Raw genomic sequence first — 27,538 nt, 5'->3', positions numbered from 1 at the left:
CAAATATGAAAGAGTAGAAGTTTTCTTAAGAACATTGCAGTATATATCTCTCAGAGATAAAACCTATACTATAAGATAAAAAGTATGCATGTTAAGAACTTTTAAAAGGATCTGATGAAAATTTTGACCTGTAATTTTGCATTAGTTTAGACTGAGAGTCTGTGCATTTATTTCTCAGAACCCCAGGATACTCTCTACTAACATGACTGCATAAATCTATATTATATGCCTTTTTTTTGTCAGTATTATCTTCTATGCAATATGGTAGTCCTTAGGGAGAATTAATTGCTAGCTATCTATTAGCTACTTAAAGGAAATCTTGGAATAATTACCATGTATTTAGGGAATGAAACATTCATTTATTTATTGCCTTTCTCCTAACAGTCCCATAGCACTGGAGTCAAGGCGATAACAGTATAAATTTGCCCACTTATCTGTGTGGGAACCACTCCTTTCACGATCTCCGGCGCCCACCCAGTACCCCTACCACACCCTTACATGGGGCTCACTCTTACCAATCAAAACTATAATGGTTATTGCTACTAAAAAGCATTTTGAATTTATCCTTTCTTTTCTTTTTCCCTCTACTTTTGTCCCCTTTTCTTTTCCTTTTTTTTTTTTTCCTGAAGTGAGAAGCAGGAAGGCAGAGAGACAGATTTCTGCATGTCCCTGACTGGATCCACCCAGCATGCCCACTAAGGGGCAATGCTCTGCCCATCTGGGGCGTTGCTCCGCTACAACTGGAGCCATTCTAGGGTCTGAGGCAGAGACCATGGAGCCATCTTCAGTGCCCGGGCCAACTTTGCTCCAATGGAGTCTTGGCTGTGGGAGGGGATGAGAGAAATAAAGAGAAAGGAGAGGGGGAGGGGTGGAGAAGCAGATGGATGCCTCTCCTGTGTTCTGGCCGGGAATTGAACCCGGGACTTCTACACACCGGGCCAATGCTCTACCAGTGAGCCAGCCGGCCAGGGTCTCTTTTTCTTAAAATGGATCAAGGACCTTGACTTTGGGATCATATAAACTTGGCTATGTTGAGGTCACTGGCCCTGTTTTGAGACAGGATTGTTAGAGATGTAAAGTAATAACTCTGTCAGTGTTGGGATGTCTACGTAAAATAAACTGAGTATTTCAAACTTACTGACAAGTGCCACAGACTACCTTACTAATCTTATTCAGTTGATTTAGAATAAATATGTATAATTCCTACTACTTCATATGATTATAAATCTTTTTCCTTTTCGTATACTTTCAAGTTTTTATAACATGTAAATAAAACACATAGGAATTATAAAAAAAAATCACACAGTGTGATTTATCAAAAGGAGAAAATAAATTTCTGGTACTTTTCGACTTTGAATTTATTGTTGGACACTTCTTTCCAAATATTTCATGCATAAATACACATAAGAGGATTTCAACATCATACTTAAATTGTTATTTTAAATGCTTTGCAAAGATTTATAACCCAATTTTAAATTTATCTTTTTCCTTCCAGAGAGATATAAAACAAAAGGGGTAACTTGAAATACTCATGCTAAAGTAATAACAAGGAAGTCAGAAACTATAAAAGAAGAGAGTAATATATTATTTCCTCTCTTTTAGATTATAATCTTTGCTAGGTATTGTGACATAGCTAAATCTTTCTAATTTAACATTTTAGAGATAATTTACTTTATTCACCTAAACAACTCCTTATTTAAAGATGCAACATATTTTAAAAAGTAATATCAGATTATTAACGTAATTCAGATAAGCTAATTAAAGGGTAAAACTATGACTTATTCACTGCGATATAGCAAAAACAAACAACAATAAACAAACAAAATCCTCATGGGTTTTAGAGTCAGACAGACAGTTTGAACACCTGCCATGCTACTGACTTGAGTTATGGCTCCTTATAAAGGTTGATTACTGTCTGAGATTCAATGGATATTGATACCAGAAGAGCTGCCGTGAGAATGAAATGGCAAACCATATGTGTAAAGTGACTGGAAAACAGCACCAATAATGGGCTACTATTTAATGTGGCTTACTGTGAGCCAGACTATGCTTTATATATTTACAAATGTAGTCCTGACAGCATTCCTATGGAACAGAAGTCACTTTGGCCCTATTGTACAGATGGGGAAGTAAAGGATAGAGGTGTTAAGTAATTTCCCTAAACCTATACAAGGTAAGTGATGAGAGCAGCATTCTAACTGAGGTCTATCTGTTTGGTTAGCTATTGCTATGTCATAAATTACTCAAAACTCTGTGGCTTAAAACAACCACCATTTTATTATCTCTCATGATATAATAGAATGACTGCACTGAGTAGGGTGACTCTTTGCTCCACAAGGTATCCATTGCAGCTGCATGGTGGTGGTTGGGGTAAGGTGTGCCATGCCTGAGATGGTTCATCACTAGGCTGGCATTCAGTGCTGTCTTCTGGGAGCTCAGATAGAGCTACCAAGTGGAGAGCCTCAGTTCTCCATCTCTTTGCAGTATTGGCTGTATCCTCACCATAAGAATTGGTTTTGCTTTGGATGCTGGGTTACAGGAAGGAATTCTGAAAGAGGACAAGCCCCAATGTACGCACATGTAAGATGTTCAGATGTTCTCAGTTGTACCACACTTGTTGATGTCTCATTGGCCAAGGCTAGTCACATGGACAAGCCCAGAGTCAATGTGGGGAAGAACAACACAAGGGCATGAATACTGGAAGGCCCCATTGAAGCCACTAAAGTGACAGCTTACTGCAACAGCTGTCCTCAAATGCATTCTTTTGAGTCTTCCAGACTATCACGGCTGTCAGTAATCCTCTGCTCCCCTTGGACAGCATGTTGGCCAATGCCTTGTGAAGAGAACTTGAGTTTCAGACATATAATCAATTATATATTTAGTAAATTTTTATGCTTTTCTGCTTCCAAATATGACACAAAATTCTAGTTTTACATAAATGAAATTAAATGCCTCTCAAATGTTTAAATTGTTTTTATAGTGCCATTTTGTATTGGGTTTTATATGTTATAATTCATTAGTGAATAAAGTAAGAAGAAATATAGTTAGGGTTTATTTCCTATTATTAGACAAATAAAAGTAAATATATAGCAATCTAGTTCTTAGAAATATGATTAATTATAGATTTTTAAGAGACTTCTTTTCAAAAGAATAGCTTTCATTCCACTATTTCTATTAAAAACAAGAATTATATTTCAAAAATTATAATTCTATCTTCAATTTATATAAATTAAAATAATTTAGTCCTAATGGCATTTATGTATAGATGGGTTCCACACAGAACTTATTGTTTAAAAGCTTTACTTCAGATAAAACATTCCATGTTTGTGTATGCAATTCATTTCCAAACAGAAGTATTTTACCTTAATGATCCAAAATATTAAACTGTTTCTTTTACTAATACAGAAACTTAGGCAGCTTTCAAAACAGTAAATAGCTTATAGGAATTGAAAAAGAAGTATATAACTCATTATGCTTGATTAATTACTTCAAGTTAAATTAGCAAATGATTTACAGGTAATAAATACCATTTCAAAGCTCTTTGGTGACCAATGCAAACTCTGATAATGTCATAGTCCAATTAATATCAAGACTCTAAGGGGTGATATCAGAAGATGATATCTGAACTAAATGATCCCATTAATGGCTATAGTATTACTACTAAGTTTTGTTTTTGTTTTTAAATAAAAGAACTGAGATAAATAGATAAAAGTAGTATTGAAGGAAATCAGTACTTACTTTTTGTGACAACACCTTCTAGTCGAATGATATTTGGGTGGTCAAACTGACCCATGATACTAGCTTCTCTTAGGAAATCTCTTCTTTGCCGATCCATGTGGCCACCTTTCAAAGTTTTGATGGCAACTGGGATCTCCCTTTTCCCTGGTGTCTTCAAACGTCCACTACAGACTTCTCCAAATTCTCCTTAAAATATGAACAAAAGTAGTTATTTGTTTAAGGAGGATACTTATATTCCAGGAAAAGTGAGTTGTCAGACAGTACCAACGTTTTTTTTTTTTTTTTTTTTAACGTAGTAACTCTCAAGTGTGTCTTTTCCACACGGATTTTTCTTTCTTAAAAACTAAATTTGTGATAACAATATGCTTGATCAACCTCGTTTATAATGAATAGCAGAACACATTTTTGTATGTTGTACCAGAGGCACTACCACTGACATATATCCCTGATCTGCTGAGAAATTAAGAATAGTTGAATGGGAGATGTTAATGTAATTCTATGGAAAAGCAATCGTTGTATAACTTTTCTTGTTATTTTCAATACTGATACATGGGTTCCTGTTCTTAATACTGACATGTGGGTTAAATGCCTATTCTATTCGGGGAATTCTTCAGGCATACACAGTTGAATCAATCTCCTGGGCCATGTGCCTGGGCTTCACTGCCATTAGAAATCAATGCTAGGGTCAATTTGTATATGAACTTATTGAAAAGGCCACACTACAAACTCAACTCTCATAAGTAATTACACAGGGTAAATTATAAGTCACATGTTTGGAATACAAAAACAGTAAATTCAGCAATGGCTCCCTTGGACACATTAAATAATGGCCAAATACTTACCATGAGTTTACCACACATATACCAAATATACCACATACATGTTCTCAGGATTTTAGAGTCTAGTAGGAGAGTTTGATAAACACAGATGAAACCACTTAAGAATGTAAGACCCAAGCCCTGCCGATGCTGCATTAAATAGGTAAGAACGGTGGGAGCTGAAAAACCTCCCGGAGGAGGTGGAAGTTTTTCTGGACCTTGAATGATGGGAAAGATTTGGGTATTCAAGAAAAGCAGCAAAAATGCAGACAGGGGTTTATGAAGGGAAGTGAAGACAAAGATTCAAAGATCAGAAGTAGCAAAAAGATGAGGATTTGGGGCAGTAAGGACATAAGTCGACTAGAGAAGCTATTGTGGGGAAGAAGGTCAGAGGCTCTCTCAGTGCAACACAGCCAATTCCACAAAGCTTGAAATTCAATGCTTTGAAAATAGGTAGAATATTTCCTATATATGGATCATACTTGTTTCTTTGAACAATTAATGATTTTTTTGTTGAAAACTGAATGTTTTGGATAAATTGAAATTCTGACGGACACTTGGGCTGTTTCCAGATCTTCGCTATTGTGAACGATGCTGCCATAAATATGGGGGTGCATTTCTCCTTTTGAAACAGGGCTATAGTGTTCTTGGGGTATATTCCTGTAACCCCCACACTCTTGTCCATGTCCCTGAGTCTCATTTTTATGTCCCACCTATGTATGGAATCATATAGTTCTTAGTTTTTTCTGATTTACTTATTTCGCTCAGTATAATGTTATCAAGGTCCATCCATGTTGTTGTAAATGATCCGATGTCGTCATTTCTTATGGCTGAGTAGTATTCTATAGTATATATGTACCAAAGCTTTTTAATCCACTTGTCCACTGATGGACACTTGGGCTGTTTCCAGATCTTCGCTATTGTGAACAATACTGCCATAAATATGGGGGTGCATTTCTTCTTTTGAAACAGTGCTATGGTGTTCTTGGGGTATATTCCTAACAGTAGTATAGCTAGGTCAAAAGGCAGTTCGATTTTTAATTTCTTGAGGAATCTCCATACTGTTTTCCACAGTGGCTGCACCAGTCTGCATTCCCACCAGCAGTGCAGGAGGGTTCCCTTTTCTCCACATCCTTGCCAGCACTTATTCTGTGTTGTTTTGTTGATGAGCGCCATTCTGACTGGTGTGAGGTGATATCTCATTGTGGTTTTAATTTGCATTTCTCTAATGATTAGTGATGTTGAGCATTTTTTCATATGCCTATTGGCCATCTGTATATCCTCTTTGGAAAAGTATCTATTCATTTCTTTTGCCCATTTTTTGATTGGACTGTTTATCTTCCTGGTGTTGAGTTTTACAAGTTCTTTATAAATTTTGGTTATTAACCCCTTATCAGACATATTGTCAAATATGTTCTCCCATTGTGTACAAGTGGATTAAAAAGCTGTAGTACATATATATAATGGAATACTATGGAACCATGAAAAAGAAGGAAATCTTACCTTTTGCAACAACATGGATGGACATGGAAACTATAATGTTAAGTAAAATAAGCCAGGCAGAAAAAGAAAAATATTATATGACCTCACTCATTTGAGGAATCCAATGAACAATGTGAACTGAGGAACGGAATTGAGACAGAGGAGGGATCAAAGGGACCAGAGGAAAAGAGAACAGAGGGAAAGGGAATGATAGGAAAGGATAAAGTTGAAGGGAGGGGGGAGGGCGCTATGGGGAGGGGGGCAAGGGAGATGTTGGGGGGAGTGCGGTGGAGGGGGGATGCATTCAGGGCAACGCTGGAATCTATGTAAACACAATTAATTAAAATCAGTAAAAAAAAAGAAATTCTGGAACTCAGATTCTTCCTTCTCCCTAGGATTGGTTGTTGCTACTTGTTGTGAACCGTTGCTGTTTGCTTAATGACTTTTCTAAACTGTTTTAAGTCTGTATTCTTTGTCATGTGTGGCCACTGAAGTCTGTAATCCATTATCTTAGTGGTCAGCTAGGATTTTTTCAGGCCTTTCTTTTAAATGCTTGGAGCCCAAAATAGAAAAAGTATATAATATTCTCCCAAATTTTGTCGATTAGCTGTTTTCTGGGGCAGTCCTTCTGTGTCTAGCCGGGTTGTCAGCAGTTGTACTTGGACCTTTGCGTCCTGCTTGCCTGGAGCCTGAATATCAGCCCATGGTGAAGCTCAGAGTCCTCGCTGGCCTATTCAGAGCGCATGTTCTGCCCTGGGCGTGTGCCTGACCTTGTTTTCTGGGTATACCAGGAGCTTTTAAAAGCCCTTATTCCCTCATGTAGCTCCTTTCCCAAACTCTTTCTTCCCATATTTTTCAGTCTATTTATTGCTCGTCTCAAATGATATCCTTTGCTGCAGGCTTCAGTGACCAATACCTTTGCCTTGAAATGCTTTCAGCAAATAACACACTGAAAGTTGCCTCAGTCCTTGGAGCAACTGAAGCTGGCAAAACAAACATGGCCTTATGACCTTCCTTAAGGAACCATCAGACTGGTCAAGGTATCCATGCCAATTCTTTGAGAATTTTCTGTTTTCTCTGACACAAGCATCCTGTACCAGGAGTAGGGGCCGCCATCTTGACAGCTGCTGCCAATTTGGTGAATGAGGGATGGAAAGCAAGCAATTTCAAATGCCAAAGATCCTCTCTAAAATTTTTTTAAATTGGTTTTTAAGAGAGAGAGGAAGGAGGAGAGGGAGAAAGAGAGAGAAACATTGATTTGTTGTTCCATTTATTCATGCTCTAACCAACTAAGCTATCCAGCCAGGGCTAAAAACCCTCTTACTGCAATTGCAGCAGTTTCTTTTTTATTTAAAAAAAATTATTGATTGAGTTTTAGAGCAAGAGGAAGGAAAAGAGAGAGAGAAACATTGTTTTGTTGCTACTCGGCCAGGGCAGCAGCAACTTCTTTCTTTATTACACTTTCCCTTGTTTGGTATAAGGTTTTGACTAGGTTCCAAAGTTCCTGGGAAGTTGGTTCTGACAGTTTGCCAGCTCGTTAGTTGTTTTTATAAAGGAACAGAGCCCTAAAACTACCTACTCCACCATATTTAGAGGCCTCAGTTTTTTATTTTTTGTAAGGATGGCAATACCACTTTTAAGCTGATAGAAATTTCCAACCTTTTTTTATTGAGGTTCTGAACGTTGAGAGAAAAGAAATGTCCATATGTGGAAGTTAATGTCCAATTAATTCAGGCCCACTAAGGTACTTGAAATTATTTTTCAGATCACTCTGGTTTGTTGTAATAAATATCTAGAACAAAACAAACATTTTTCTTTTCTTTTTCTTTTATGTTGCCTTAATCAATCTGTTAGTACGTATAAACATTCAGCAGTATTTTTAAACTCTGCACCTGCCAGGATTCCCATAATCCAATTGATTTCCTGTTAACATTTCACAGTAATTCAAATAAACTTTTTAAATATAGTGAACTAAATAGAAAACCCTGTTGGTATTTTATTAAGACAGGCATGGTGGTAATTTTCTTTTATTTTCTGTTGTCTGAAATTCATGTACCTTATTAACACCAGGCAGGTGTTTTCTTCATGTCAATTTTTTTGTGATCAAGCTGTTATCACACTTATTTCAGTAACACTAAACCCAGTTGCCTCAATTAAAGATCTGAGACTACTAGCTCATTCTTAAGGCAAAGTCTAAAAAATTCAATCACAGAATTTATAAAAATCCTACCCGTGGTAGGTCTGGAAGTATCAGACATATTGGGCAGAGAGGAAAAAAATATTTTAGATTAAATGTATATTTTTAGAGGATGCCAAAGACCAATCCATTATATTGTTACCCTACTGCAAGAGAAGAGGCCCTACATATTGCCATAAGATCAATAATTATAAATAGTTCCTCAATAAGATCTGTTAATGTTTATAAGTGCTGGTTAGTTCATCAGTAACTCACTGACTACAGAAATGGTCTTAACTAATACCTTTACCAATACCCTGTCATCATCATTATTAACAAAGGTAAAGCACTTATCATGAGTGAGGTGTAAAAATTAAATATATATTTTAATCTCAACAACAAACCTTTGAGGTGGGTACCATTATTGTCTCCACTTTACAGATGAGGAAACTGAGGCACATGAGCTAAGTATCTTGTCCACGGTGGCATAACTTAGAAAGTGGTAGAGTTGTAATTTGAACCCAGTCTGGTATTAGAGTTCTTGCTTATAACCAGTACTCTCTGCTTTTCTTGTTTTAGTATGCTAAATTTCCAACTGATAACAATGGTGTCTTTAAGCCAACTACTGTATAGCATTCAATCACGTCAACTGGGTATGCACAAGTGGATGGAATGATAAAACTATATACTAGGATCCTTTCTCTATAAAATGAAAATGGAGACCTTGCTCAAATATGCTGTATATCAGATGGTCTGGAAAAAAAAATCACTACTGTCGGTGCTGACTCAGTGGTAGAACATCAGCCTGGTGTGTGGAAGTCCTGGGTTCGATTCCCAGTCAGGGCACACAGAAGAGCACCCATCTGCTTCTCTGCCCTTACTCCTCTCCTTCCTCTCTATTCTCTCTTCCCCTCCCACAGCCAAGGCTCCATTGGAGCAAAGTTGGCCCAGGCACTGAGGATGGCTCCATGGCCTCCACCTCAGGGGCTAGAATGGCTCTGGTTGCAATGGAGCAGTGCTCTTAATGGGCACAGCATTGTCCCCTGATGGGCATGCCGGGTGTATCCCGGTCAGGTGCATACGGGAGTCTATCTGACCATCTCTCCACTTCTAACTTTGGAAAAATACACACACACAAAAATACTACTGTCTCTCTAGTTTCAAATGAGCAAAGAAAATTATATCTAGGATAATTATATCTTCTGCCATGGACAGGCCATTCACTGGCTAACAACCTCATCTATCTCCCTGGATGGTGGTAAAACCTTTCTGGACAAGCAACTTTGCTGTATAATGTGTAGAATCATATTAAAATATCAATTAATATTGCATTATCCACATAAAGCCTACATAATCGAAGTGAAAGTGTGGGAGGCTGGTGGAGGTGGTGAAGGACAATCGTCTTGGAGAACTGTCATATCATGATCCTTTGGAGGCTCTCCACAATTTTACTTCCCATGTTCGAAGATCTCGGTTTTCCACTACCTCCAACCCCTTGAGAGCCAGCGATGCAAAGAGCCTCCCAGGTGTAATGAGGTGTGTCCTTGCTGTTTCTTCACACTTTCAGTTTCCCTCTCATGGCAATGCTGTCCCTAAGTTTTCCTTCTTCCTCCCTGGTCTCCCCTCTCCTTAGTCCCCCTTTACGTGGGTGGCTTCTTATTAGCAGTAAAGGCTAAGATTTGAGGTCCCATCTTCAGAAAACTTTCTCTAATCAACCCATCTGATTCAGTATCTCACTACTCTCGGGTCCTTCCAAATGAGAAAAAAAAAAAATAGCAGCTCTATAATCAGAAGCTGGCTTTTGCTCTCAGATCTGGGCTATATTATTCTCCTGTTAGACATCAGACCAACCTTGATAACGTTATTCTGAGACCATGATAAATGGGGCAGAGCAAGGTCAATGCATAATTTTGCCTAAGGTCAGATAAAGGCAAGGTCATAGGGCCAAAAATACTAAACAGCCCCTCCTCTCTTGGCTAAAATGAGTGACTGCTAATTCTTTCCCAATTATAACCTCATTCTTGCTTTAGTGTTCCCTTTCTCTAGATATAATTAATTAAGATACTGTAATTAAAGTCCTAAAATTAGGGCCCAGTATTATGTGCAGCTTTGCTATCTGGGGAAAGTTGGGGGGGGTCTCAAATGGCCTTACCACAGATTCTCCTGACACTTTGCTCCTACAGATAAGATAGCCAAACAACCCTTCTTATCAAAGAGATCAGATACATTTCCTCTTTTTGCCTAAGGAGCAGGTTTTACTTTCCTGCCAGCTTGTGGAATGATTCAAACAAGCCGATCACATCCTCCTAAGGGAACAGGAGTACCTCACCCTCTTGATACTACACAGCTTGCACTCTACAGCTCCTGCTTGTTTAGCCATCCCGCGTGCAACCCTTGTGTGGCACTCTGTGGCGTGTGGTGTCTTCCTTCCCCTGGGCTGCGAGTGTACATAATTAACAAATATCTGTCAATCTCATCTGTCTAATGTAGGGTGCTGGGCATTCATTCATCCCATAACCCGAAGATGGGAATCCCTCCCTTACCAACGGGTTGAATAGGAGGCAAAAAACAAACAAAAACCAACTCACCCACCAACCAACCAACCAACCAACCAACCAACCAACCAACCAACAACCCAGACACACAATCACAGAATTGTCTCTGTTTTCTATTTGCATTTAATCTAGAGCAGACCCCTACTTCCTTAGACCATCTCTCAAATCACCCAACAAAAGCCCAAATCCTATATAATAGGTTTTGTCAAACACCCACTTACTGACACTATCATTCTGAACCCAACTTTTTAAACTATAATGTGTTCCTGGGATCTTTGGCTTGAGAGTAGTAATATAACATAGAGGGTGGGCCAAAAGTAGTTTTATAGTCGTATCCACTTTAAAATACAACAATTAATAAATATATAATAATTCAATAATAAACTCCTTTGCATACTCACTATGCATAATCTACTTTCCTTCTGAAGTGTAAAGAAAACAAGAAAAATATTTTTAAGTATCATATAAAGAAAGAGGAATATTTGTCTTTTGAGGTCTTAAGGTAAATTCCATTACTAATTACTGTAATCAAGAGGGTCATCCACCACTGTTGTATTCATTGTCTGTCATTCAAGGCTGAAATATCAGAATCCTTATGACTAATTCTGTCTGATTTCTTCCTGATCCATAGCATACCTTTTACAAATGAAAGAGAACACTGTGTTTTAGAGAACTTAGGATCTCACATATGTTGAAATAAAATTTGAATACTTCTGATTCAGCTTCACAGAAAGGTTCAGCACGATGCCAGATTTCTCATGTTTAACAAGGCTTGACTGTAGGAGGATTAGACTAAGACTTGCAAGAGGAGAGGTTTTACAGGTTAGGACTTTTATTTCTGGTATCACCACTGTTTTGTGGTGTTAGAGGAAGTCATACTACTTTTTTCTGCTTTAGTATCATTGTGGGTGGGTTAAATACTGTAAAGCCAGGAGCCACGGCCAGGGCCAGCATCAGAGCAGCCCGGTCCATGCAGGTTCGCATTGGATTCGGACAGTCGGTAAAGAAACCATGGAGCCAAAAACTGGTGGGCCATAGTCTTTAATCTAGCTTGCACCCGGCGGGCAAGTAAAAATACACACTGGGCTCCAAAACCCAGTCACACTCAGTGCTCACAAAGCCACTGACTTATCCGAGTTTCCTAGAATCAAAGGTTTCTAGCTCACCAGCCTTCTTCTCCTCAGTTCCCCATCTCCTTCCTTATCCCAGATACAAACTCTACACAAACTGGCATCTCACTCAGCACTCCGCCATCTTGGCTGCTTCTCCTGGCCTCCACCACGTGGCCTCCTTCCGCTGCTGGCTCTACTCTCTCCGCTCTCTCATGCTAACCTCAGGAACCAAGAGCCAAACTCCCGCTCCGTTCCCATTTTATAGTGTAGAAATCCAAACCCTTAATCCAATATACATAATAGGGAAGTCTCTAATACAAAGTCACTTCTCTGAGGCATGATAGGATTGTACCACCTTACACCAAAAAGGGTAGGAAAGGCTTAATCCCAAAACCAAGCCCCAGGCTACAAGGATTCTGCCTGCCTTTAGCCCACCCCAACACACATTAATACCACCTGGGCAACGGCCTCTTTAACAAAGTGAGCATAATACATTTTATCTGCCCAACAAATACCTACCACTCATCTAGTTTTTAGGAGATAAAGATTAATGTGTAAATATTTGCAAAGCTTTTTGAATCTTAGGAAAGTTTTATGTAACCATTGAGTCATTTTTTTTTTTTTTTTTTTTTTTTTTTCATTTTTCTGAAGCTGGAAACAGGGAGAGACAGTCAGACAGACTCCCGCATGCGCCCGACCGGGATCCACCCGGCACGCCCACCAGGGGCTACGCTCTGCCCTCCAGGGGGCGATGCTCTGCCCACCCTGGGCGTCGCCATGTTGCGACCAGAGCCACTCTAGCGCCTGGGGCAGAGGCCACAGAGCCATCCCCAGCGCCCGGGCCATCTTTGCTCCAATGGAGCCTTGGCTGCGGGAGGGGAAGAGAGAGACAGAGAGGGAAAGCGCGGCGGAGGGGTGGAGAAGCAAATGGGCGCTTCTCCTGTGTGCCCTGGCTGGGAATCGAACCCGGGTCCTCCGCATCCACTGAGTCATTTAAAAATACCCTGATACCCCAGAGGCTGTGTAAAACACGTAATTTATCTTTCATTTGTTGGTTCTTAAAGTCTAGGCTAGAAAGCAGAATTTCTTTAAGACCTGAGAATCAGTTTTTTAAACATCTTTATCAAAATATGGGACAGGATTTCTTCAGTGAGTAAGTTAAGTAACATATTACTCACACACACACACACACACACACCACCACCACCACCACAAAGCAAACATTAAACAGTTTTTTATTATCCTTTTGGGGCAAGTTTTTATTCTCTTCTGCTAAAACATGTTCCCAAATACAACTGTAAAGCCAGGAGCCACGGCCAGGCCCACTATCACAGCAGCCCTGCCCATGCAGGTTTGCATTGGGTTCGGACAGTCGGTAAAGAAACAACGGAGCCACAAACTGGTGGGCCATAGTCTATAATTCTAGCTTGCACCCGGTGGGCAAGTAAAAATACACACTGGGCTCCAAAACCCACTCACATTCAGTGCTCACAAAGCCACTGACTTATCCGAGTTTCCTAGAATCAAAGGTTTCTAGCTCACCAGCCTTATTCTCCTCAGTTCCCCATCTCCTTCCTTATCCCAGATACAAACTCTACACAAACTGGAATCTCACTCAGCACTCCGCCATCTTGGCTGCTTCTCCTGGCCTCCTCCACGTGGCCTTTCTCTGCTCTCCGCTCTGCTCTCTTCTCTGAAGATAATCTCAGGAACCAAGAGGCAAACTCCCGTTTTGCCCCCACTTTATACTGTAGCTTCACAACCTCTAATCCAATATACAAAGTAGGGAAGTCTCTAATACAAAGTCACCTCTCTGAGGCATGATTGGATTGTACCAACCCACATCAAAAAGGATGGGAAAGGCTTAATCCCAAAACCAAGCCCCAGGCTACAAGGATTCTCAACACACATTAATATCACCTGGGCGACGGCCTCACGTGGGCAGCGCCGTTTTTAACAAAGTGAGCATAATACATTTTATCTGCCCAACAACAACACTATCCTCAAAGAGGTTAAAATTTCCCCTACCTCTTATACTATAAAGTTCAGTATACTACTTACTTACTGAATACTATTATTTGTAATATGTTGACTTTTCAAACTCACTGATGCTTCTACTTCCGGGACACTGTTTGAATTCGGTATTTCAGCCTTTTCCAGATGGCCTCTCAGACCATCTGCTTTCTTGCCTCAAGGCATACCGAAAGAGCTCCTCTTCAGACTAAAAATGTTTACATTTCAAAATTCTGCTTGATGCTCTGTCAAAATTGATTCCCTTCTTTGCCATCAGGATAAACACATTAGAAATAAAAGCCAATTGAAAAATCTCCCCGAAACCCTGGCTGGATGGCTCTGGAGCGTTGTCCTCAAGCATGGAGGTGGTCAGTTCGATTCCCTGGTCAGGGTACACACAGGAGCAGCCCAATGTTCCTGTCTCTCTCTTTCCCTGCCTCTCTTGCTCTCAAAAAAAAAAAAAAAAAAAAAAAAAAAAATCTCTCTGACCCAGAGAAACTTACTCAATATTTTGCATCTCAGTTTCCTTGCCTAGAAAACGTAATTATCTGTTTTGCCGAGTTACAGGAAGAAGAGCACCGAGCCCTGCCGCTGACAGCTTTTCATTATTGTTACCATGAACTGCCAGTTGCTCTGGGGCCAGCATTCCTCACACTGTCCCCAACACCTACCCTGATTAAAGAATCCTAGAACCAGCTCAACCGTCTGCCACTGTCTCCTCCCACAGTCAGGCTGTGCATTCTCCACTGGAGAGGAGTGTTGCTAGAAATGTCCGGGTCTTTCCTCAGCTACATTCCCTTTTCGGCATACATACTATCTCTGTGTAATGTCTTTCACTACCACCAACTACTTAACTGTCTGTAGGCTGTTAAATTCCAAATCTACACTGGTAGTTTAAACTTCTCTGGAACTCCAGACTTATCACAATCTTCTGTTTTAGTTGACTGGGGCTGTTGTGAAAAAATACCACTGGCTGGGTGGTTTAAACCAGTGGTCCCAGAGAAAGAATAAATAACTTACATTATTTCCGTTTTATTTATATTTAAGTCTGAATGATGTTTTATTTTTAAAAAATGACCAGATTCCCTCTGTTACATCCGTCTAAGACTCACTCTTGACGTTTGTCTCAGTCACGTGATACATTTATCTGTCCCACCCTAAAGACCGGTCCGTGAAAATATTTTCTGACTTTAAACCGGTCCGTGGCCCAAAAAAGGTTGGGGACCACTGGAAAGGACAGAAATTTAATTTCTCACAGTTCTGAAGGCTGGGAAGACCAAGACCAAGGTGCCAGATGATTCAGCTCCTGGTGAGAGACCTCCTGCAGGCTTGTGACCACCACCTTCTCACTGTGTCCTCACATCGCCTTTCCTCGGTGAGGCCACGGAGAAACAGAGATGGGGGCTCGGGGCGGGAGGAGTCTCTCTTCCTCTTCATATAAAGCCACCTAGCCTATCCACCATTATGATCTTACTTCACCTTAATTAAAACCTAAAGACTCTGTCACGCCAGTGGTTGAGGACAGGCCAGTTCACTTTGGATTCTGGCAGACCACAGAAGAACTGCAGAGCCAAAAGGTGTTGAGCCATTCTCATTTATTGGATTCTGGCAACAGCGGGGAGCAAACAGGAAAGTTGCCCTCGTGGGGGGGGGGGCACGCGATCCACACTGAGAGAAAGTGCCTGTAGCCCGATATAGGCTACACTCACACAGCGCTTTCTGCCACATGTTAATGCACCAACCATGCAAAGTGCTTGCAGCCAGAAAACAAGGGAGCAAGCCGAATCACAGCTGTTTTCCTTACACTCCACCCCTTTAGGGTTGCTTGCCTCACCATGTACCTGACAGGTGTCTTCTGTGATGGACCCTGTGCAAGGAGGGAGGTATATTACATCCATATTTCATGTAAACAGTAGAGACTACAACAACAGTTATATCGGAAATGACAATGATTACAAAGGTCTCCTTCACAATGATGTCTCCCTGAGCACTCAACAGATAGTACCCTTCGATCTTAGGTGGCAGCTGCCAGTTGCCCAGGGAGTTCATTGGAAGCCCACCTCTAGCCCCCACCCCACAGCGCCAACAAGGCCACCCGTCATAGGTGGGGGGCCTGTGTAACCCAGGGCCATGCCCGTTGAAGACGTTGGCCTTCAAGGGAAGGTGTTGGAGCAGCAGGAGCATGTTGTCCTGCTGCCAAAGCCCAGCCTGAGTAAGTGCGCGGGGTGGCATCTGCTACGGGAGGGAAGCAGCTGCCCGGGGAAGAGGGCCTCCACAGGTGCCACTCCCACTTCACCCTCAGGGTCCCGCATGCTGTCCACAAGCAGCATGTCCATCAGCAAGGAGGCCACTGCTCCCCTCTTTTTGCAGTCCCTTCTTCAAGAGTCCAGGTGGACATTAAGCTCACAGGGCCTGGTGGGCTCAAACACATTCAAGGCGTGTGCTGCCTTGACAGTTCTCTTAGCTGCTGCAAAAGCACCTATTATCTATTAAGGCCAACACTTGCAACACAGTTCTCTTAGCTGCTGCAAAAGCACCTATTATCTATTAAGGCCAACATTGGCAACACATTTCTCTTAGCTGCTGCAAAAGCACCTATTATCTATTAAGACCAACACTTGCTACACATTAGAAAGAGACCAGTGGATTTCCAATTCCATATGAGGCCTCTGACCTCCACCCATTTTCATTAGATGGGTCCCTTGGCCTTTCTCCTATTCAAACTGGAACACGGTCCTGGGTCTCTTTCTCTCCCGCAGCTACCTCCAACATGTAACTTGTAGCACTGCAGCACAAGTACCAAACATTTTCTTAGCATCTGTCTCCAGTGTTTAATCTTGCCACCACCGTGCAACACAAATGCCAGTCATTTTCTTAGCAGCTGCCAGGGCCTCTTGTTTCCCCTGCTTTTTCAGTCACTGGAACTTCTGTTCTGACTTAAGCTGCTGCCAAAGTTTTAATAGGACTCTATTAGACCTGCCATCTAATTTCTCTTTATCTGTCCTGGCCGTAATCAAATCTACCCACATCTGTGTTTGCGTAACTTTATAGGCCCATTTCCCTTGTTATTTGGGGTACAGCAGGGATGGTAGCCCACATATCTCAGTGCCACACTACTTCTACCTCCCTAAAATCTTCCATGATCCATGTAATAGAGTTGATGGGCTACCTTCCATAGGGGCCCGAGATAGCCACTAGTGACACAAAAAAGGCTGATGGGCCTGACCGTGCGCTGGCGCAGTGGATAGAGCATCAGACTGGGATGCGGAAGACCCAGGTTCGAGACCCCGAGGTCGCCAGCTTGAGCATGGGCTCATCTGGTTTGAGTAAAAGCTCACCAGCTTGAGCCCAAGGTCTCTGGCTCGAGCAAGGGGTTACTCGGTCTGCTGAAGGCCCGCGGTCTAAGGCACGTATGAGAAGGCAATCAATGAACAATTAAAGTGCTGCAATGTGCAAGAAAAAAACTAATGATTGATGCTTTTCATCTCTTCGTTCCTGTCTGTCTGTCCCTGTCTATCCCTCTCTCTGACTCTCTCTCTGTCTCTGTAAAAAAAAAAAAAAAAGGCTGATGGGGTGCTACAGAGAATAAGGTCTGTCATCCCTGCCATACAAACTTCCTCATCTGGCCCCTGGGACCACAGGTTGAAAGCAGCATTTCTCATAGCCAGGACCTGGAGGACCTGCTGCAACTCAGTGCGTGACTGCCACCGACTCACTGCCCCTGGTAAGTCTCTGGCATTCTGCCAAACTGTACAAATGGCAGCCATCAAATAGGGTATAATTTCCTGGGTTGTCATGAGAGTTCTGAATATGCTGCCTCAAGGAGGAGTGGGTAGTGATGGTGGCTAATTTCTCCATCTCTGCCCTGAAGAGCACAATACCATCTTCTCCTATGTCCCACAGCAACCAAGCTGCCAAGGACTCGAAGTTTCTGCCTGAGTTTCACCACTAACTCCATCAACTCTATATGAGTGTAGGGCCAGACCATAGAGCGCTCAAATACTCAGAGGGGGCTGTGCCTGCACCTGAGGCACTTTTTGCTGCTACATTTTCACCTTCTGGCCAGGCTCTGTGTCTATCAAAGGCAGTTTCAGCCCAAACCTTCTCTTCCTCCTCCTCCTCCTCAGTGGAGTCAGAAACGACTGCTACTACTGACTCAGAGCCACTCTGCCGGCACTAATGCAAGTCCTCCAGCATCTGCCACAGTTGGTGCTCAGCCTCCAGTTTGTACTGGAGCTCTCAAACTTGCTACTCCTTCTCCCACAACTGTCCCACAACTGTTTCAGTCCCTGCTGCTCGGCCTCCAGCTCACACTGGAGCTCTCAGACTTGAGCAGCCTCTCACACAGAGCTTTTGGTTTCTGCTCTCAGGGTTATGGAAACACCCACCCTGGGGCCCCAACAGCAGAGCCACAGGGAACCACATGCTTGAGAAGGGCCACTCCTCTATCCTACTCCTCAAGGGTGTTGGCAGCTCCATACCTCTCTGAACCGAATCCTGCCCACTGCACCAGGTGTAATGTTGGTGATCAAGGCCAGGCAGGTTCACATTGGATTCAGGCAGACTGGTAAGGAGCTAGTATTATACCTGGAGTAGTGGGTTCGGTTCTGACCAGTATGGAACTGGCATTACAGGCCCTATTTCTAAATACAGTCACATTTGGGGTTAGGGATATAACATGTGCATTTAGTGGGGAGGAGCACAATTCAGTCCATTGCATCTTTTAAAACCTACTTTCCCATCTTTATACTTCAATGCATTTAGTAGCTTTGGCTGGTGCAATATTGGCTTTCCAAAAATGGCCACATTCTAATCTGTGGATATGTTAACCTTATACAGGCACATCCGGAAGATATTGCAAGTTCACTTTGAAACTAATGTCATAAAACAAGTATCACAATAAAGAAAGTTGCAGTCTTTTTGCTAGTGGAGGGTCTTGACTTCAGTTTGCAAAAAAATAAAATATAATAAAGACAATAACTGTGAAATGCAATAAAGTGAAGCACAATAAAATGACTTATGCCTATATAGTAAACAGGACATGATAGATGTATTGAGTTTATGACCTTGACATGTGAGTGCCCAGGATGATCAAGGTGAGTCCAATGTAATCATAGGGTTCTTATAAAAGAGAGGCATGAGGGAAAGTCGAAGAAGTCAATGGGATAATGGAAATGGGGGAGTGAGAAAGAGAGAGAGAGAGAGCTGAAGACGCCATGTTACTGGCTTTGAATATGGAGAAGGTGACATGAGCCACGGAATGCAGGAAATATTTAGAAGCTGGAAAATCAAGGAGACAGAATCATCCCTGAAGTGCCCAGAACACAGCAATATTGTCAACTCTCTGACTTTAACCCACTGAGAATGGTTTCGGATTTCTGACTTCTCGAACTATAAAATAATTTGTTGTGTATGCGTTTTTCATCTGCTAATTTGTGATAGTACACTATGGCTCTTAGCACAGGTCTTGACACAGAGTGAGTTCTCAAATAATAGTTTCCATTTTAGGCTGGGTTGATATCCTCCTTTTAAGTGTAATTTCTTTTTCACTCTCCAATGTACCCCTTTTACATTGTTCTGCTAAAAGCACTTCTTTAATTAATTGCAGGTTTTCTGTTCGTTTAACTCTCCCACTAAATTGTGAAAATTCTGAGCACAGAGATTTCGTCTTAGTTTTAATCCCCAGTGTCTATCATAGTGAACACCATGGGTAACTAACATTTCTTGAGTGCATGACTGAACAGAATTTCTCATGACAGACAGTTTTCATCAGTATTTAACGCTTTATGTGAAAATATCCAGTAAACACTGTCCAAGTATTATTTGAGAGGGCAGCCATGGGAGAATGTCATTTATCCAGTATGTGTGAATTCCTGCAGTAGCACAAATAAAACATTTTGGAATTCATTCAGGCAATAAAAGTGATCAGTATTCGAAGTGGAAGGCTTGTGCTTAGACAAGCATGACTAAGGGAACCTCAGTGGACTGTCAGCTGTGGGGCTCAAATGTTTTCAAAAAGAGAAGAAAAAGCACCTTTCCAAAAATGTGTTGATTTTGATGAAAAAACAAACAAACAAACAAAAAAACCAAATGAAAGTCTTGAATTACTATTAAAAATGATACTATACAAGTTTTTTAATAGCAATTAAGACTTTGTATAACTTCAACATTATACTCTATGGGCAAAAACTAAAAGCAATCCCTTTAAGATCAGGAACAAGATAGGGGTGCCTCCTTTCACCACTCTTATTCAACGTAGTCCTGGAAATCCTAGCTACAGCAATCAGACAAAAAGAAGAAATAAAAGGCATTCAAATAGAAAGGAAGAAATTAAACTGTTATTATTTGCTGACAACAGGCTACTGTAAATAGAAAAGCCTAAAGTCTCCAGCAAAAAAACTACTAGACTTACTAAATAAATAAATAAATTTGGCAAAGTGGCAGGATATAAAATTAATGTTCAGGAATTAGTGGCATTTTTATACACCAATAATGAACTGTCAGAAAGAGAAATTAAGGAAACAATCTCATTTACTATTGCTAAATAAGAAAGTAAGTAAATAAAGTATCTAAGAATAAATTTAATAAAAAAGGCAAAAGTCTTATATTCAAAAAATTGTAAGACATTGAAAAAAGAAGTCGAGGAAGATACAGACAAGTGGAAGTATATCCCATGTTCATGAATAGGAAGAATTAACATTAAAATGTCTACTACCCAAAGCAATCTATAGATTCAATGCAATTCCTATTAAAATACCAATGGCATACTACACAGATCTAAAACAAATATTACAAAAAATTTATATGAAACCAAAAGAGAACCCAAATAGGCTCAGCAATCTTGAAAATTAAAAAAAAAACAAGTGGGAAGTATCACCCTTCTTCATATAAAGCTATATTACAAGGCAACTGTGGTCAAAGCAGCCTGGGACTGGCATAAGATCAGGCATTCAGATCAATGGAACAGAACAGATAATCCAGAAATAAACCCAGGCCTTTATGGTCAATTAATATTTGACAAAGAAGGCAAGAGTATACAATGAAGAAAAGACACTTTCTTTAACAAATGGTGTTGGGAAAATTCGACAGGTACATGTAAAAAAATAGAACTAGACCACCAACTTACATCATTCACAAAACCAAACTCAAAATGAATAAAAGACTTAAATGTAAGTTGAGAAATGATAAAATTCTTAGAAGGAAACATATAGGCAGTAGAATCTCTGATATCTCTTGTAGCAATATTTTTGCTGATAAATCTCTGTGGACAATTAAAATAAAGAACAAAATAAACAAATAGGACCACATCAAACAAAAAAAGCTTTAGCACAGCAAAAGAAACCATTAACAAAGTTAAAAGACAACCCACTGTATGGGAGAACATATTCACCAATACATCTGGTAAGGGCTTAATAACCAACATTTATAAAGGCTTATAAAACTCGACAACTGGAAGATAAACAATCCAATTAAAAAATGGGCAAAGAACCTGAATAGATTCTTTTCCTAAGAGGACATACAGATGGCCAGTAGACACCTGAACAAATAAATGTTCAACATCACTAATCATCAGAGAAGTGCAAATTAAAACCACAATGAGATACCACCTCACACCAGTCAGAATGGCTTTCACTAACAAATCAATGAACAAGTACTAATGAAGGTGTGGAGAAAAGGGAACCCTCCTGCACTGCTGGTGGGAATGCAGACTGGTGCAACCACTGTGGGAAACAGTATGGTCTTTCCTCAAATAATTAAAAATAGAACTGCCTTATGACCCAGCTGTCCCACTTTTAAGAAGATATCCTAAGAATCACAAAACACTAATTTAAAAGAAGATATGCATCCTGTAAATGCAGGAGATCGAGGCTAGGGAGGTTCACGCTGGATACGGGAAGACCACAAAAGAATCGTGGAGCTGAAAGGTGTTGGGACAGGGGAAAATCTCTCCCCTGGAAAGTACCCATTGTAAGGTCGGTGGATAGAGGGATGGTCATGTGGGTAACTCAGACCCGCCCACTTTGGCTAGGGCCGCCCACAATCAAGCCCGCCAAAGGAAGCTTCCCAGGAACCATTTGGAAAGAAGCGATCGTCTGCCAGCCAGTGAAATTTCACCACGTCATAGTAGCTCCACTTCCCTAGAGGGACCCTTTAAATATCTCCCACGCGGTTTAATCCGTGCAACTTCCCTGACCTCCATCTTTCACCTCCATCTCTCTTTCTTTCCTTGGGGCCAGGGAACCTCGCCGGGCGGGGTGTGCGCTCTGTACTCAATAAAGCCGTTTATTATTCCACACTTTGCGGCTCCGGCCCTCTTCCTTCCTTCTCGGCAGGAAAAAATACCTTACACCCATAGCCTTATATAGGTTACGTGCACACAGAAGTGGCTTTCTGCCAAGTGCTTCTGTCACTAATTATGCAAAGTGGTTGCAGCCAAAAACTAGAGAGCAAGACCAACTGCAGCCCTTTGCTCTACACACCACCATGTTCATTGCAGTGATATTTACAATAGCCAAGTTCTGGCAACAACCCGAGTGTCCATCAGTGGATGAATGATAAAGAAGCTGGGGTACGCTTACATAATGGAATGTTATACGGGCATAAAAAGAAGGAAATCTTACCTTTTGTGACAGCATGGGTGGACCTGGAGATTATTCTGCTAAGTGAAATAAGTCAGGCAGAGAAAAGCCAAAATCATGTGATCTCACCTATATGTGGAATCTAATGAACACAGTAAACTGAGGAACAAAAGTAGAAACGGAGGTATAGTTACAGGGAACAGAAGGACAGCTGTCAGAGGGAAGAGGGGACTGGATCAAAGAAGGTGAAGGGATTAGCCCAAAAGATATGTACATAACACATAGATACAGACAACAAGGTAGCAATAGCCAGAGGGAAAGGGGGATGGAGGTGGTGGGGGGAGAATGGAGGGGGAGAGAGACTTTGCATGGGGTTGGGGGGCACGATGTGGGGTATAGAGGGTATTATATTAAGTGGGACACCTGAAACCATGTCAATACAATAAATTAAAAAGAAAATTTCAAAACATAACTTTTATTTTTGCAGCAATTTTGTTTTCCATTTTACTGCTTTTAATGTTTCCTTTACTATTTCCTTCTATGTTACTTGTGATTATTCTATTTTTCTTTTTCTAAAATAAGTTTAATGCTTAACTCATTCATTTTCAGCAGTTCTTTGTTTCTACAATAGGCGATATAAGGCTATATACTCACCTCTAAAGTACTGTGCTAGTTGTACCTCTTAATTTTAAAACGTAGTTTTCTCATTATTTTTCTATTCTAGGGATTTTCTATTTTAAATTAAAATAACCCATAGTCATTTATTAACATTAAAAATAACCCATGGCCCTGGCCGGTTGGCTCAGCGGTAGAGCGTTGGCCTAGCGTGCGGAGGACCCGGGTTCGATTCCCGGCCAGGGCACATAGGAGAAGCGTCCATTTGCTTCTCCACCCCTCCGCCGCGCCTTCCTCTCTGTCTCTCTCTTCCCCTCCCGCAGCCAAGGCTCCATTGGAGCAAAGATGGCCCGGGCGCTGGGGATGGCTCTGTGGCCTCTGCCCCAGGCGCTAGAGTGGCTCTGGTCGCAACATGGCGATGCCCAGGATGGGCAGAGCATCGCCCCCTGGTGGGCAGAGCGTCGCCCCATGGTGGGCGTGCCGGGTGGATCCCGGTCGGGCGCATGCGGGAGTCTGTCTGACTGTCTCTCCCTGTTTCCAGCTTCAGAAAAATGCAAAAATAAAAAATAAAAAAATAACCCATGGGTAAAACAGTATACAATGGCCTCAAAAATGATTACCGAATGATTCTACTTGTAGGTATATATGAAAAAAGACTCCCAACACACTAATTCAAAAGAATATGGACCCCTATGTTCATCGGAGCATTATTTATAATAGCCAAGCTATGGAATCAGCCCAAGTGCCTGTCCATGAACGAGTGACTAAAAGAGCTGTGTTACATATACATGTATACAATAAGATATGACTCTTCCACAAGAAAGGATGAAATCTCACCACAGGCGATAGCATAGATGTGCCACAAGGGTTTAATGTTCAGTGAAATAAGTCAGAGAAAGACAGATCCCATACTATTTTACTTCTATGTGGAATCTAAAGGACAGAATAAACAAAATTGGAACAGACTCACAGACACAGAGAACAGACTGAGGGTTGCCAGAGAAGAGGGGAGTTGGGGTACTGGGTGAGAAAGTTGAAAGGATTAAAAATGACCAATCGGTAGTTATAGAGTAGTCAAGGGGATACAGAGTCCAGCATAGGAAATACAGTCCGTACTATTGTAATAACTACTTGTGGCGGCAGGTTGGTACTGTCAGTACTATTGTAATAACTACTTGTGGCGGCAGGTTGGTACTGAACATATTGGGGGAACACTTTGTAAAAGTATATGATTGTGTAACCACCATGGTGTACACCTGAAACTAATATAAAATAATATTGAATACAAGTGTAATTAAAAAAGAAAAATATTTCATGAATTATATTAAAATATACTTTAAATGTTCTAATTTTATGTTACCTTTACATTATTTATTTCTAACTTAATTTCATTTTGGCTAGAAATGTATCCCATAAAGATCTGACTTGTTGCAAATTGCTTCGTGGCCTAGTAGATAATCAATTTTCATAAATATTTTATGTACTGGAAGAGAATATGATTCTGCAAATTTGAATTTATTTTTCTATTTTTACATCATATTGAATTTGTTAATTGTATTCCTGATTTCTTTACCACTTGGTTTAGCATTTATTAAAGGAAGTGTATAAAAAAATCTACCATACTGGCAGATTTATCAAGTTCTGATTTTAATACTACTGTCAGTTTTTGATTTCCATTTTTGAAATATGTTTTTCTATAACTCATTGTTCAGAGGTGTAAGATGCTGAAGTCCCAAACTGTTTTCCTTAATACTGAATGTTACCTGAAAAATTATGAAAATATTGTTTATAAGTATTAAATGAGCTAACCTTTTGAGCTTGGGCATGACCACTTTAAAACCAGCAAAAATTACTATTTCTTATTATACCTTTACTCACTGTTTTATATTATATGAAAATAATAATAATAATAATAATAATAACAGTAATAGCTAAGTAAGTACTAGGCACCATTTCAGGTGTTTTATATAAATTAATTCATTTAAAATGCATTACTTAACTGATTATGAAAATTTAAAAAATACTAAGACTGTCAGCTTCTTTAAATGAGCCTCTGATAATAATAGAGTTAATTAGTTTGAGATCTTTAGAAGGCATTCATATATTTTGGAATCAGTGGGAGCCGAACACATACTCTTCTTAATTGCCTACTAACGACACTCTTGTTGTTGGGGTGGATTACTGCTCTCATCTAGTATGATAGGCTTGTTGTCTCAGGATAAAATAGTATATAGGACCGTGATGGTGAACCTTTTTATAAAAACCACCCACTTTTGCAGTGCTAGTCAACCTGGTCCCTCCTGCCCACTAGTGGGTGTTCCAGCTTTCCTGGTGGGCCAATTGTGGGGCCATCTGGTTGCTCCACTACCGTCCACCATGAAAGCTGGAATGCTCACTAATGGGCGGGAGGGACCAAGTTGACCAGCACTGCAAAAGCAGGCAGTTTTTATAAAAAAGTTTGCCATCACAGATATAGGATACAGATCTTGAAAATTTTTATAAATCCAGCATTCTAGAAATATGTTTTTTATGCAGATCCTTAGGTTTTTAATATATTATAATCTTTACTTTTGATACGATAACTGCATCTCTAAATTTAAGATTATATTATTTTTAGCATCCTAAATTTAATTGTGAATAAACAATCTAAGTGTCTCTTGATGGAATATTATTCAGCCATAAAATATAAGTAAATCCTACTATTTGAGACAATATTGAGTAAACCTTGAATACTTTATGCTAAGGGAAAATGTCAGAGAATTACAAATACTTATAATCCCACCTATATGTGGAATCTAGAAACAAAACAAAACAAAACTCTACTGAACTCATAGAAAAATAAATCGGAATTGTGATATCAGACAGGGATTGGGTGGGAGGAGAGGAAGTTGAAGAAAGGTGGTCAAAGGTACAATTTTTCAGTTACAAGATAAAGAAGTAACAAGGATATAGTGTATAACATGATGACTATATTTAACACTGCTGCATGTTATCATATAGGACAGTTGTTAAGACAGTAGATACTAGGAGTTCATATTACAAAAAGAAATTCCTTTTTCTTCTTTTTATTGTATCTATTTGAGATGATGGATGTTAACTAAACCTACTGTGGTAATCTTTTCACAATGTGTATAAATCAAACCATCATGCTCAACACCTTAAACTCATACAGTGATGTATGTAACTTCTTTCTCAATAAAACTAGAAAAAAATTATCCCTGAATAGCAGTAGCCATGCAAGATTAGATGGCACTATTTATCATGTCGAAAGGAAAATATAATGACTACAGTTCTACTACTTGAGCTTTGCAAGAGTAGCTGCTAAATCCGTATAAACAACATCTAGCCTTATTTTTTAGATTAAAAACACCAAGAGATGGTTGACAGCTGCAGTAGTATCATGTTTCATTACTTTCTAATTTTAGCCACATTATATTTTGAAATCAAAACAGTTAAAAAAAGAGTAGAATTTAAAATCTCAATAAGTAATGGAAGATAGCAATAAAGAGAAATGCATTTGCAATAATATGAGTATATATTGTATAACTATTTGAAATTGAGATGAATAAACACAGTAGAATTTTCAGGAACTTTTAAAAAGCTTTTTGTGTAGTCATATAAAACCTCTGCAGAGCATAAATATATGATAAATATTTTTTGATGTTATATATATATTTAAATAATTGAAGGTCAGATGATTGCTTGGATTTCACTGCAGAGAAAGTTATGAATCAGGAAAAGTATGACAGTGTTCATGTTCATGTTACTGGAATAAATGAAAGCTTCATGTCACTTGTCATGGATGTTACAGTATGTTTCCTTTTGATTAGAGAAGAACAATAAAAGAAAAAGTCCCACAATTAAAGAATAAAATATATTGCACTTAGTCCACAAATACAGAGAAATTTTTACTTGAGAAACCATAAAATTGGTATTTCCACACACTAGCTACTATTTTGAGATAAAAACAAATTAGACTACTTCTCGATCCAGCATTTGATTCTGTGTACTTCAGAGTAAGCACATGTTATTTAAATAAAATATTTTGAATAATATAAATAATTAATTGACTTTTAATGTTAAATGTTTAAAGTTTATGTAAGAAAATACACAGGAAACAGCTCTTGTAGTTTTATTTCATGTGAAAAATGACGTGGAAAGGGTTTGGGGTTAAAAATATGGAGAGAGTCAAAAATCAATATATATAGATCTTAGAAGAGTATATTTATTTTTGACTATATCCCAGGCTTGTCTCATTTTTGTCAACCACCGAGAACACAGTAAGCCTGGATTTCGGTTAAAATTGGTAGCATCAGCATGTGCTTACCTTCTTTCCTTCTTTGAGGCTTCTCTAATAATAACAAAGGAAAATATAAGGTGTAAACTGTTAAAGACGGAGGACAAAAGACGAGACTTCTGCGGATGAGAATTCAGCAAATTTTTTAAAGGA

At 39.9% G+C, this 27,538-nt stretch overlaps 1 protein-coding gene across 2 annotated transcripts in view; it reads right to left on the bottom strand.

The window, feature by feature from the left end:
- The window catches only part of EPHA6 (EPH receptor A6), an 883,820-nt gene that overhangs the window by 259,918 nt on the left and 596,364 nt on the right, over positions 1-27,538 (bottom strand). For both annotated transcript variants that reach the window (XM_066348030.1, XM_066348031.1), the window contains one exon: positions 3,739-3,924. In XM_066348030.1, coding sequence (XP_066204127.1) covers positions 3,739-3,924 — 186 coding nt within the window. The remainder of the gene's footprint in view (positions 1-3,738; positions 3,925-27,538) is intronic.

Source organism: Saccopteryx leptura, chromosome 8 (assembly GCF_036850995.1).
Source record: "Saccopteryx leptura isolate mSacLep1 chromosome 8, mSacLep1_pri_phased_curated, whole genome shotgun sequence".
Taxonomy (NCBI): domain Eukaryota; kingdom Metazoa; phylum Chordata; class Mammalia; order Chiroptera; family Emballonuridae; genus Saccopteryx; species Saccopteryx leptura.
The sequence above is the reverse complement of the archived record's forward strand: the minus strand, read 5'-3'. Positions and strand labels throughout refer to the sequence as shown.